Source organism: Falco naumanni, chromosome 7 (genome assembly GCF_017639655.2).
Source record: "Falco naumanni isolate bFalNau1 chromosome 7, bFalNau1.pat, whole genome shotgun sequence".
In the NCBI taxonomy this organism is placed as follows: Eukaryota; Metazoa; Chordata; class Aves; order Falconiformes; family Falconidae; genus Falco; species Falco naumanni.
The window spans coordinates 48884193-48897447 of NC_054060.1; the positions used below are offsets into that span (position 1 = coordinate 48884193).

Here is a 13255-nt window from a genome sequence, read left to right on the forward strand (position 1 = left end):
TGCAAAGCATTTGGATCATGTTCAAGTGGTCTATAGCTCCCAAGTGTTAGAGTAGCAAAAGAAACAAAGTATAGGATCTGGGGCTTCAAAACAGCCAGCTGTTAAATCTGAAGAGACATCTCTTCATCCTGTCAAATGCACTGGTGGGTTGAAAAGCTCACTGCAACTCTGGTCAGAATTTGGAAAAGGTAATCTACTAGCATGTCCTTTCTGTTTACTTTCTGTAATAAATTCAATATATAACATTATTAGTTTATAATTTTGCATGGTCAATGTATATAATTAATGAGTAGTTTACCTTTATACTGGGGTAGAGTGGTGGTTACTGCACGATATTTTTGTATTTTTTTTATTCTCATATTTCACATGATTCTATGTGATTTTCATTTCTGAATAAGCTGTTCATTCCTGTATTTGCATGTTTCCCCCTTTCAATTATCTAAGAAAAAGCTTGACTTTGTTTCAAAAATCAGTGCATTTTGTCATGTTTCCATGTCCCAAAATGCTTCCATGCATCCAGTTTATCCAGCATGGGGAATTTCAGCTCTGTCTTTAAGTTTTCATTTGAAGCTGGGGATGTTAACTTACAAGGTAAGTTAGGAAAGAGTGAGCCATCCATTTAGGATGAAATGAAAGATTCTCTCCCAATTATAAATATCTAGATCACTTTTGTAAAGCTAAATTGACATTTTACCTTTTTAAAATTTTTCAAATCATTTAGCTGGAGCTATCTTTCTGGAAGCATGTGTTTATTTATAGTGATTTCTGGGATGTGATGTACTGGCCAGTGTTTACTGTGAGTTGTAGATCACTATTGGTCTTCTACCATACTTAAAACATAAAAATTTTAACACATACCTTTACTGGCAAGAGTGCTGTTTTGCTGTACTATGTGCGAGACAAAGATAGCATTATGACTATAGTCAAAGTCTTTCACTACATTGTTAGAAATAGTGGTATAATGAACAATACTTTCACAGTGTATCTTTTTCTCCATTTCTTTAAAGGTGGTGTAATTGTAGGTGAGTTTGTATAGATAGATATCGATATGATTATTCTGGCCTTGCATATTTTTCATGTCCTTGCATCAGCTATCCTGCTTTGCTAAGGAATTCCACTGAAAAAATATGGCTTTCTACATAAAAAAAAAATCTGTTTTTTTAAATAATCCAGATAAATCTATAAGAGATAGAAAGGAGTAGAATCTGAAATATTTATTTAAAAAAACACTACAGCAAAGGCTAAGAAAATACAGAACTTTTTTCCTACTGCTGATGTTTTCTAGACAGTATAATAAATGAACGGGAGTCTCACTATTTGGGAGTGTTGTGAATTCTGAATAAATGCATTTTACATATATAATAATACATGGTGTATGTAATTCCTGTAAATATCATGATCTTCCATATAAAACTCATGACTTTTCTTGTCAAAGTGCCTTGGCCTTTAAGTTGGTTGTTGATGATAATTACTTGCAGGTAACACTGGCAACCAATGGCAAATCTGCAGACTTCAGTGTTGTTGAAGAAGAGCCTTGGAAACGTGAAAACTAAGGGAAGAGGTTCCTAGCTCCATCTTTAGTAAGCCCTGAAGCTATCTTCTGGCAAAAGATATCACGATTAAAGAAGATTTCTCTTTTTTCTATTTAACAGCTACAGTTTCTGCTTACTTAATTTCTTAACTGAAACTTAGCAAAGATCTCATCGAGTCATGGTAGTGTCTTTGCCAAGCAATGATACATAACCATCTGTCTCCCTTGTGTTACTGTTTGGATGATGCAGCTGGAGAATACTCCATGCAGTGCAATGTGCTCTCACCCACCTCCCCTTTCATTCAAGACACAGAGAATGTAAATGCTGCAAAATGGGAAGATCAAAGTGCCAGTACGGTTCACTACAGAGACTCAGGGTCACAAATACGAGAGAAACATAGCACCACATAAACCTTCAAGTGTTTTGGTGACTCTTGTGGCATACCTGATCTATTTAGCACTGTATGGCTGAAATATCTTTTGAAAATATCCATAAAGATTTCTATTTGTTTTAATAATAACAAGCACTGTATTTTTGTGCCTAGTTGTACTTTAAACTGAACTTAGATCCAGGGACAAGATTAATGTGTAGAAGTTAGTAAATTATCCCAAACATTTGGTTAGATCCGTACAACTAATACTTAACATCAAGACAAGACCTTGGATTTGTATGTGCATGTGATGTGTTTTTATCGGCTGTCCCAAGGCAGGTGCAGCCTTATGCTGGGGCTGTGCTGCTTTGTGACCACAATGCGTCATATAGTACAAGGCAGTATTATTACAGGGTTGGTAGTTCCTTCACTAAATTTATGCCTGATGTACAAAATACAGAATACCATGGGCTCGGTTATGTCATTCTTAAAGTAGGTAGCACCTTACTATTCACCCTGCTCCACTGATGTCAGAGGGATTTCTCACGTGGACTGGACTACTCAAGTAAGGTACTGCTGAGACTGATCATGGATGCCGTGACTGGGTATTTGATAATGAGCTATAAACAAATTCTGAATCCATTGCTCTAAGAAATTAAGTTTTTGAATGCAATCATCAGTAGCATTTTGGTGTGCAGTGAAAGCCATCTTTCAAGTATATGTCATATTTCAGAGAATGGCTAAATCCTGAATTCATTGCTAAGCTGAATTCCACATAAGCTTAATAGAATTTGGCCAGGGTTAGGACAGAATGAAGAATAAAGCAGGATTTCAGGATTTAGACCCGTACATTGAATATACATCTCTCTCTCTGTCTTTTGCAGAGTAACAAACATGTATAACTCTCTAATGTCAGATAAATGTATCTTAGAGCACATGGCATCTGAATTAACAAGATGGTGTTTTGTCAACATAGCTGACTCATCCTGTCAGAAGAAATTAGAGTGATAATTATTACCCTGTGAAGTGTTTTAAAAGGTCCTTGTTAATACTCAGCAGTTTTAAGGCACTGTTGAATGCTATTTGTACTGTTAGCAATGTTCTATAGCAAAGCTGAGCCATGCGACCTTGGGAGTCTCTGTGCACAGAATACGCTTTGTGCAGTTTTGGGGGGAGCTCTGAGAGGTTCTCAGAACGAATCAGAGTATAAGCGTATGGTACACTTAAAAGTGTCAGAAAACAGGGTTGAAACATTTACGGAAATTGGCCATTCAGTGCCTGTGCTCAGACCTGTCATGGGTTTAAACAGAAATAACGTGTTTAAATGTAGAGTGGTATTTGGCTTTGTAGAAGCTATTGAAATATAAATATAATCTGCTTTTGCTCATCTGCATTCATATAAATATCTCCAAAAATGCACACGGACCTGAGCCAGCCAAGGCTACTGGCATGGATCATCATGTGCAAGATCAGCTCCGTTGTGGGAGTGCCCCTCTGGAAGCATCTGCTGTTGTGGAATGTTTTTCTTGCCATTGTATTTTGTCCTCATTTGCATGCCGTGGCTACAGTCCCAAGCAAGGTGGCCGATATAATTTAACAAATACTGAACCACTGTGAAGTCTGTAGGCCTCTAACACGCATTAGAGGTGGAGACCTTTTCCAAAGGCCTCCTGAAGCATTTTAAGGATTGTTTTTTGTGTGAGTGATGGAATTGTAGGATATTTGAGGAAGTGGTAGGCAGATTGTCTTCTCTTTTCCTCAGTCATTGGTATCAGGATATTCAGAGTTAACCTATAGCTGACTGCTGCTTCTCCCAATTTGCATTCAAAGACATTTTTACTGCTGGGTTATGTGCTAGAAATGTGCCTGGGATGGTGTGTAGGTACTCTGAAGTGTTGCCTGCTCTGAGGGTGCTGGCTCACATAACGTGAAATTTGCTGTGACTTGGGTGGTAATTATATCCAAGAATAACATGCAGTGTTTACCCCGGTTTATATCCAGCATTCTCAAGCTGTTTCGTGGCACAGCTCACCCATTAATAGATGACTTCTTTTCCTCTTCACTGTAGTAGTTTCCTAGGAGCAGCCACACTGATTGCTTGCCTTGAAAGTACCTTTACAAAATGGGTCCCATGCACTTTCAGCTGTCATCGGAGACTGTTTAGCAGTTGGAAAAAACTAGGGATGCCAGCAACATGTGACTAGGCAGCTCCACAAAATTATCTATTGAGAAACAGTTAGAATATGCTTAGACTTACCCACTTGGGACGTATTGTCCTTTGAAGAGTGCTTCTTTGGATAGAGATTAGGGGAGGAAGAAATGAGATGCTGGAGAAACCCCACCCACACAAGGAAGAATAAATTTGGGTCTTTTGATAGGACTAGAATAGCAGACTGTGACTTTAACATAGTAATTCTGTAGATACAGTAACTCAGGGATGTTTCAAAAGATAATTACGATGGTATTTCTCTATTTAAATGTGGATGTGGGAGAAGGAGAAATGTTGTTTTTGGTATACTCCTCTGTTTTTAGCCTGACTGAATATTTATATAGTGTGACTCCAGCGCAGCACTGTATTTAACCATCAAAAAGCTTTCCATTTCTCTGGGAAAATGTAACTCACTCTTGGCTTGCATTTCTCGATTTGCTCATTCCACATGAGGCTGGGTTGCTACTTAACTAAATAAACAGAAAATAACCCAGAGACCAGCCACTTCAGCTAATACAGGGTTCGCATTTCAGCAGGCATTGCTGGCTACTGGCCAGTCTCCTTTTAGTTTCACCAGGAGTGTTGCATTAATTTGCATCTGGCCGATCTTTTGTTTGCGGTGCTAGGGTGGCAAAATTAAAGGAAAAGCAGAGTGATTTTTTTTTTCTGTGTAGTTCCTAAACAAATTAACATTTCTTTCTATATCCATCTCATTTGTTGCTCTGTCAGTTCCACACACCCACGCCCACCCTTGTCTGTGCAACTGTGATATCCTTTGCTGTCTGGTTTGCTGACACTGGCACATGGGCACATGGAAAAGTATAGACCAGGCAGACTCAGTTAATTGCATACTTAATTAAATACATGCTTATGCATTTGCTTTTTTGGCTTTTTTGCTTTTTGCTGCTGCTTTTTTTTTTTTTTTTTTTCATTTACTGCTTAAGCTAGGTCGCCATGCTCTTAATATCTGTTCATTGAAACTAAAGCACCCTGTACATTAGAGCTACAGAAGAGGTGGAGCACTTCGCTGCTGAATTTGTTTCTTCATCGCTTCCTTTAGAAGATAAAGGCTGCACCAGCATTGTAAGAAATGCGCGCGGGTCTTCACATGAAGGTGCTTGAACCAGGTAGGGGATAAGCCATTTGAACCATATTGTGGGATGTGCGCCTTCCATTTGAATGAGTGAGAAACTCAGTATGTCTTCGGAAAACTGTTTGCTATAGTAAAACCTGTGCCTGCAGTGCTCTGACTACATGAAAACCCCACTAAAATCTATGGGAATCATGGCCTTCCAGGAAAGGTCAGATCCCTTCCCGTCTCCATTAAGTTATAAGATATTTCACAATCCCATCCTAGGGGATAGTCTTTGTCTGCGATTTATGATGACGTTGATTCTCACATCCAGAAGACTTCTGCCAAAATGCTTCTTTTTTGCCTACTTTTTTCTATGCTAAAAGTCCAGCAATGAATTTAAAACTCAGCATAAAAATATGGATAACTATCATTAAGGTTTTTTTCCATTTCTTTTCTGAGATACAGCTGCTCTCAATTTCTTTCTCAAAGCACATGGAATTCCAAACTTTATGCCACTTTAAAGCGTACAAGTAATACAGATTTCTGATTCATTTTCCATCACTCCCAGGGTCATTAGTTTTCCAGCAGTAGACACTCAGAAGAGCAGACTGTTCATCTGAGAAGCTGCAGCAAGAGTGTTTGAACATATTTATTCTGGCAACTGCCTGGATTTTCTTTGCCTCCTCATCTTCACTTGTGTTGTTGCAGCCTTGTTGTAGCAACGCAGCAGCAATCGCACAAATCCCCAAAACCACAGGCAATATTAAACCTCACCTCTGACGTTCACTTCTGTAATTATCTTTAAAAAGGATCTGAGCTTTAGGACCAGGCTCAGGAGAATCCTTTTGATATAACTGTTTCTCATTTCATTAAGTTACATTTGTCTATTTTTATTGCTGCATTTGAACTAATTTGCAGAAGGACAAATAAGGGCACTTTATAAAAACGTACTGTAATATTACTCTGTTTTGAGCCAGATTACTATCCTTGATTTTATTACTGTGACTTCTAAGGCCACAATTAAGATATTTTTCATGTTAGTTGTTAGGATAGGCATATAGTCCATTGGCACAATTCACCTCAGCTATAATTCACCGTATAAGACTATGTAGAAGCTGCTGTTCCCAGCAGAAAGCCCTCTCGGGAAGATGAGTTATATTCTTCTCTCCAATCATATTGATGGCTTTGAAGGAAAAATATTTACCCAATTTCCTTTGTCTGAATAATGATACAGAGAGTGTAGCTTAAAGTACTGGGGGGAAAAAAAGAGCATTGCAATACCGAAGTGTCAAAGCAGCAGTCCAGCTGTAAACAAATTGTTCAGCTTCACCATGTTATGTTACGTTCTTGCTTACAGTTTACCTGAAACAGTGTATTTAGTACATATTCCTTTCAAAGTCATTGTTATTTCTTCCCACGTAGGCGCCAAGGCTGTGTTGCTGCGGTCCGCAGACAAAGCACAGGTCCTGCAGTTCGGCACACCCAAGGTGGGACTCCCGGCAATGACCTGGGCAGTGGGTGCCTCCCTCATTTTTTCCTCCTTATAGTTTGATGTTAAATTGAATTCTGCTGCTATTAATGGGTCAAACAGCTGCTGATGCCCAGGTGCTGGTAATTCTTTTACTTTGTGTATGAGTGGGCTCCTTGGCACGAGGCTCTAGGAAACCATCCCTTGCACGTGCTCCCCTGCCCGGGGGAAACCTGGTGACTTCCCACTACCGGTTGATACAAATCCTAACGGATAGGGTGGTTGTGCAGTTGCAACAATGAGTCTTGTGGAAAACCCAGGCTCCAAACATTGAAAAAATCTAAAGCATACGACTGAGACACTGAGTAGGTCTCTACTAGCCCAGGATGGGGATAACCAACAGGCTAATGCAGGATTTGGGGAGGCAAGAGAACTTGTGAGACTTCTCACCCAACCTTTGAGCCCCTTCCTCTTCTAGCTGCATTCTGCTGCAGAGCCCATGCTGATCAATGCCAGAATGTCCAGTCCTTCTAGTCTGATTTTTCAAAATTCAGGAGGCCTGCAATTGTTTTTAATGATGCTCTGTGGCGCACACCATTACATGAAGGGAAACTGTCACAGGCAGCATCACACAACCTGGATAGTCTCGTACCTGTATATTGCTTTGTACATAAATAATATAGTTTGCAGGGATTTTTGTATTATTCTTTTCTATTTTTTTCTGCAGTTTTTCAAAGACTGTATGCAAACCGTGTTTGCAAATTGATTTTGCAGTCAGTATTGTAGATTATAGCATTACCATTTTTGCGTTTTTATGGGCTCGTGAGTTCTTGTGTACTACAGGTTGTCCTTCCTCCTTAAAGACAATTGCATACACTTCCACCCAGCCTATCCTGCTCCTTTCTTAAATATATCCCATTCCCAATGATCTGGTGTGAACCCTAACTTGTAGAATGCATGAGAAAAAGCTGCATATGTATTTATATTGTTAAATATTATATGCTCAATACTGATTTACTTATTAATACATGTTTTAGGGGTTTGTACTTGTTCTCTGGAAACTACAGTATAGACAGAACTAAATTACCTAGTATCTGTAATTTACAGACACACTAATATTTTCTTATAATACTTTCTATATGACCATATAAGGTATGGGGATAGTCCTTTAAAGGTCATCTGTACCTTAGAAAAAAAACAGTTTTCTTATAACATTTGGGATCAATGAAGTATTTTTGTGTTATGTTCAGTGATGAATTATAAACAAAGCACAAAATGCAAGAAGTTAAATAGGTATTTCAAGATGTCCTTAAATGCTGCAGTTCATTATGGAACAATGTTGTAATAATCTGAACAATCTTCTAGATTGACTGTCTTGGGCAATCGTCCCTCACTTTTGTCGGTTTCTCTGGTGTTACCTTTGCCAAATCCTGCAGTTCTTTCTTAGGATCTGATCATGTGTAACTGACTGACTCAGAATACAGTTTATAGAAAACTGGAGATCTGGGTGGGCAGGAAGTACATTATCAGGTACCCAGTCCATCTTGCTATAATCCAGTGTATATGAGTTCAGCCTGTGGAAAGAGTTCATGATTTGGCCGTCTGCCTTTGCCTTTTTGAAAAGGGACCAACAGCATCACCACGGGACCAATGTAATTGGGTAGCATCCATACAAATACCTCCTGCTTTCCTATGTATTTTAAAGAGAACAACCACTCTATTTTTTGACCAGGACAAGTGACAGTTGCTTCTCTATCATGGTCATCTGTTCCCATTGGGCAAATACCCGTTGGCATGAAGTCTGTGGCTATAATAATTTCTATTTGATTAACAAGCAACAGTTTTTAGAGGAATAAAAATAAGTTAATATAAATATTCATAACAATTACATCACGAAAAATCTTTTATGGCCTACTAGCTCTTTGACTGTGATTCAAAACAAAGGAAACATTGAACAGCAAGTACTGTTGTCCCAGTGTGACTGATACTTCAACTATCCAGAAAACTATGGGGCCATGTTATTCTGCTGAGGTTTTGGAGACAAAATTTCTAGTAGATACACATGTAGGAAGTGTGTTGGTATACCCTTGTATTTTAATCTCTTTCTTGTATTTTAAATCAGATGTACCAGGTATTATCTTACTAGGAACCACAGGTAGAGTCGTGCTGAGTTACTAATAGCTGTAAAACCTTATTGATACCAGTTTTGACATTTTGTTAAAGCATGATGTCCAGTGCCTCTCTGCACTTAGAGTAGATAACGTAGCTATCAATGTGTAATTTCAGTGAAATGGTGTATACAGTATATGTAGCAGTGCTTTAATTTAATTTAATTGGTGTCTATGTATTGAGCCATAGTAGAAAATTGGACTGTCTTTTAAAATTTTGTTCTACTTTCTGTTTTTCATTTGTATCTGAGTTTGCTTCCTTTTAGCCCTTTAGCTGATGAGGTTGTAGTAGTAACTGCTTTATCTGTCTGTTAGGGAGTATCCTGTTCTGATAACATTCAGAATCATGTATGCAGCCAACTTACTGTAAATGTTACTTTTAGTTTTCAGCTGTCTAACCAGTGTGGTATGTGTTAGTACCTGCATGTGCGTAGTTCCCCAGCAGTGAGTGAAAGCAATCCCAGCATCGATTTGCTGCCTTGTAAATGCAGTTGTTAAGCATTAAGAATTAATGTTCACCTAGAATTACTGGTTTCTGTTTTGTTTTCTTCTTGTTTGCTTGAAATGTTGGGACTCTTATCACCAGAAGTTTAGTAAGTCACTGTTTAAATTGGCACAATGAATAAGGGAAAATCCATCTAACTGTGTTCCTGCTGGATGCCCTGGCTGCTTTTGACTCTTCGTGCACTGTGAATCACTCAGCCCTTAGTCACGTCACAGCATCGAAGGATACCTCTGAGTCACTTCCAGTTCCTCCTTGACCACAGATGCCAGCGAAGCAAGTGCAGTCACAGGGCTGTGAGTGGGCAAGGCTGCAGGCAGCAGCAGGCTGCTAAGCTAAATGCTTCTCAAGCTACCGTGGTTGTTGTACAGGCCTGTTATTTACATAAAGTACGTCTGATCATAAAACGGACGTACAAACTATATAGTCAGTGGCAAAAATCTCCTGAAATCAGGGCTACAGTGCAGATCTGTAAGAAAATAAGACCTTTCTGGGGCAGCGAGAAGAAGCTGGTTTGTTTCTAGATACCCTGGGCCTGGATCTCATCAATATAATCATCCCCTGTGAGTAGAAGGAGATCAAAATCGGGCCCCAAAGCACAGAATGTGTCCTGCTTGGTGAGCCCCGTTACGATGCTACAGTAGGAACCGCACGCTGCAGTGCTGTGTGCTGCCTAGTCATCACCTCTGGCTCCCTCTTCAAAGCGACCAGGCACAAGCTGGAATGTTTTCAGATATTTCATGTTAAAAGGATAAAAAGGAAGAGGGATAAGGTTGGTGTTTCCCTTACACACAAGAAGTTCCCCAGATTTTGAAATGACATACTGTACAGTATCTATAGCACAGTTTGTTTAAAAACTAATGAATGCAGATGATAACAATTCTCCCAACTCTGGGCTCTGATCTTGTATATTGTAGTTGGAATGCCTCATAGACTTGAGTCTATTTTTGTAGTTCAGATCCTCTCTTCCTCACAATAATCAGTAGTCATTTGCTTTTAATGCTTTCTTACGGTGTGAACTGATTTCTGTAACTTTCGCGTATAAAATAAACTAGACATTGCTTCTGTACTGGAAATAGTTAAGAATATAGTATTTCACTAAGTGTTGTACCTCTTATGTACATATCATCAATAAATGTTGATTCATAATTTTCATGGCTTATATGTGTAGTTTTCATGTCAGCCTGGGCTCAATACAGGGATGCTTTGGGTAGGAGCTCAGATAAAGCAGTCTGGTGTGAGAGGCTGCCTGCTCTGAAAACTGCAGGCAGGGTAGGAGGTGGACCTGACTTTGACATAGGGTTAGAAATCTCACCCCTCACTATATCCTTCACATATTCCAGGGCGCTGGCTGCAACTGAGCTTGTTTGCCACAAAGGCCAGGGTGCACTAACTACGGTTCTTGGCAACAAAGTCTAGAGAAGTGGGAAGAGATGTTAGAAGGGCAGGAGGATACAGTGCAACGGTTGCACTTGCTTTAGAAACCTACTTCCCTCTCCTGGCTGCTGAAAAATAAGTGTCTTCCTCAAAGCCCTTCTAAAAAAATCAATAAATAACTCCTGTAGCTGAACCCCTGGAGCACTTTGCAAAGAAACCAACTCTATTTAATACATGAATTAAGAGATGCTCACGGAGTAAACCATGGCCCGGAGGACTGGCCGTTGCTAAGAATGGAGAGAAAGCTTAGACGTGTATGCTCAGAGTAGCACACGTTACGGAAATAGTGTAACTACCGTTGTGTGAGCGAGACACATAACAAAAACCCGGGTTGTGAGGTTTAACAGTCTGCACAACCTTGGGCTTGCTTCTTACTAATCTAACCGAGGCCAGCATCCACTTGATAAGTTTCCAATGAAAATCCAGGCACGTCAGGAAGTGGCTTTGGCAGTGCTCCAGCTGGCAGCCTGCCCCTGCAGTCACTACCGAGCGAAGTCCTGACCCGGCCCTGGGAAGATCTTTTGGCAAAAGAGACATTTGAGGCCCCAGCTAGCTGCTGCCATTGCTGTACCACGTTGCCGCTTTCTGCCAGAGGCGGAAACATCCTGATGTGGCCTCATCAACAGGCACTGTTAATAAATGTGTGCTGTTGATGTAGAATTCCTCACTGATGTTTGTTGCGCTCAGGATTCCCCATCAGGTATTTTATGTGCACTGTGTACGTTCAAATTCCTACCATAAAAGGTCATTATTCTTCTGTTCCACATCATGCCAAAAAGTTTGAAATTAAAGACTCTACACTGTGTTTTATGTTTGATGCTTTTCTTAAAGCAATGTTTCTGCAAGAATGACCTAAAAACCCCAACCCATGCAGGACCCAATGCTGCAATTATATGGATTTGTCCCTTTTGAAAATACCTCCCCCCTTGCAAGCCCCTTGTGTGCCCTCTTTCTACATGTCCTCAGTCTTTAGAGAAAAAGGTTATTTCAGGAGTGTCTTTGTATCTGGAATGTGTCCCTCTCTACAGGAAAGCATCTGCTGTAGGTGCTATAAAGCACAGTGAGTCACGGACCCTCTCAGGCATGAAAGAAAAACCGAGAGAACACTTGAGGGCTGCTAAACCTTTAACAGTCTTCTCTTTTCTATTAGTGCATGTAAACAGGACAAGGATATGAAAGAAACAGGTGGCCCCAACTTGCAGTGTTTTAGGAGGAAAACAACATTAAAAAAGACACTGAGTTGGGCTAGCAAGAGTTATTGCAGCAACTGCTTACAGTGCAAGAACATACAAGTACCTGGGCATGGTTCGGTGCTGCCAGGCTTCCGAAGCTCCCCAGAGCTGTGCAGAGCCCCGTGCGGGCGCACAAAGCTGCAGCAGGTCCCCAACCCTGGCAGATGGCCAGATACTGCCCAGCACGGGCACCGTGCCACCGCACCGTTCCACCGCCGCAGCAGGCGCGGGAAGGAAAACACATCATGTGCAAGACCAGGGCTTGCAGTCGCGGTAGGGTTAGCAAGGCAGGCAGGTCCTGTGGTGATAAGAAAAACGTGTCTGTGTAGACAGATAAATTACAAAGTGACCGCTGCCCACCAAAACTTGCGGGGGTGGGATCCAGGGGCACAAGGCCTCACACTGTTTACAGTGCTTCTGTAACTGTAGTTAAAGGATGAGCAGTACAAGGATGAGTATTTAGCAAAGCAGCCCAGAGTCTGTCTTTCACAGTGGTGTGCTATTCATTCTCACTCGTGAGTGAACCATAAAATTGCCTTTCCTGCAGCCATTTGTAGAGACATCTACCTCCATTTGACTGTTTCCTTACTGGGGTGTCTGAAAGTACTCCATAGATCACTACCCTGTGGTCCACAGACACCACTGGAGAAATGCCGCTGTGGAGTTGTGCCAGAAAAGGCAGCTGACTCCCACTCTGCGAAGGGGAGAGAAGAGGGGCCAGGCTAGGAAATGCACTCAAATGCATTCCGTCATTTCACCTAGGTTACATATATTGCCTAAATTCCTAGGATCAAATAAGCTTTGTTAATTTATTTTTTAGCACTGATTTTTGAAGTTGTTGCTCCACATGAATGACGATGGCCCTAAACAAGGCTCCCCGAGGAAGCCCCGCACCCTTGCAGTAAACCAGCAGCAAGCTGGTGCCCTGGACCTTGTGCCTCCCATTTTTGACCGGCATGTAACCAGTGGATAGGCTTTATACCTGTCCTCTACACAGCAGGGAAAGTCACCCTTCTTGAATGGAGGGTACGTTTGTTTTTTAAGTCACTGGCTAAACAAACAAGCATCCTTGCCTGGAGTTCATTTCAGATTCTCTTGGTGAATGAAAGAAACATTAACTAGAAAACGAACCACAAAACAACTGCAGGGAAGTACCCAGTAACTATAAACTAGTCTCCACTGGTGAATCTGATGACCCATTGCTGCCGAAAAAAACATGCTTCATTGAATGAATGATCGTAAACCAGTTTTAACGTAAAAAA

General features: G+C 40.6%; 1 protein-coding gene across 1 annotated transcript in view; it reads left to right on the plus strand.

The window, feature by feature from the left end:
• Positions 1–10473, plus strand: part of SLC1A2 (solute carrier family 1 member 2) — a 98745-nt gene extending 88272 nt beyond the window's left edge. Inside the window, exon 11 of the mRNA XM_040601711.1 lies at positions 1479–10473. Coding sequence (XP_040457645.1) covers positions 1479–1553 — 75 coding nt within the window. The 3' untranslated portion in view covers positions 1554–10473. The remainder of the gene's footprint in view (positions 1–1478) is intronic.
• The last annotated feature ends 2782 nt before the right edge of the window (positions 10474–13255 follow it).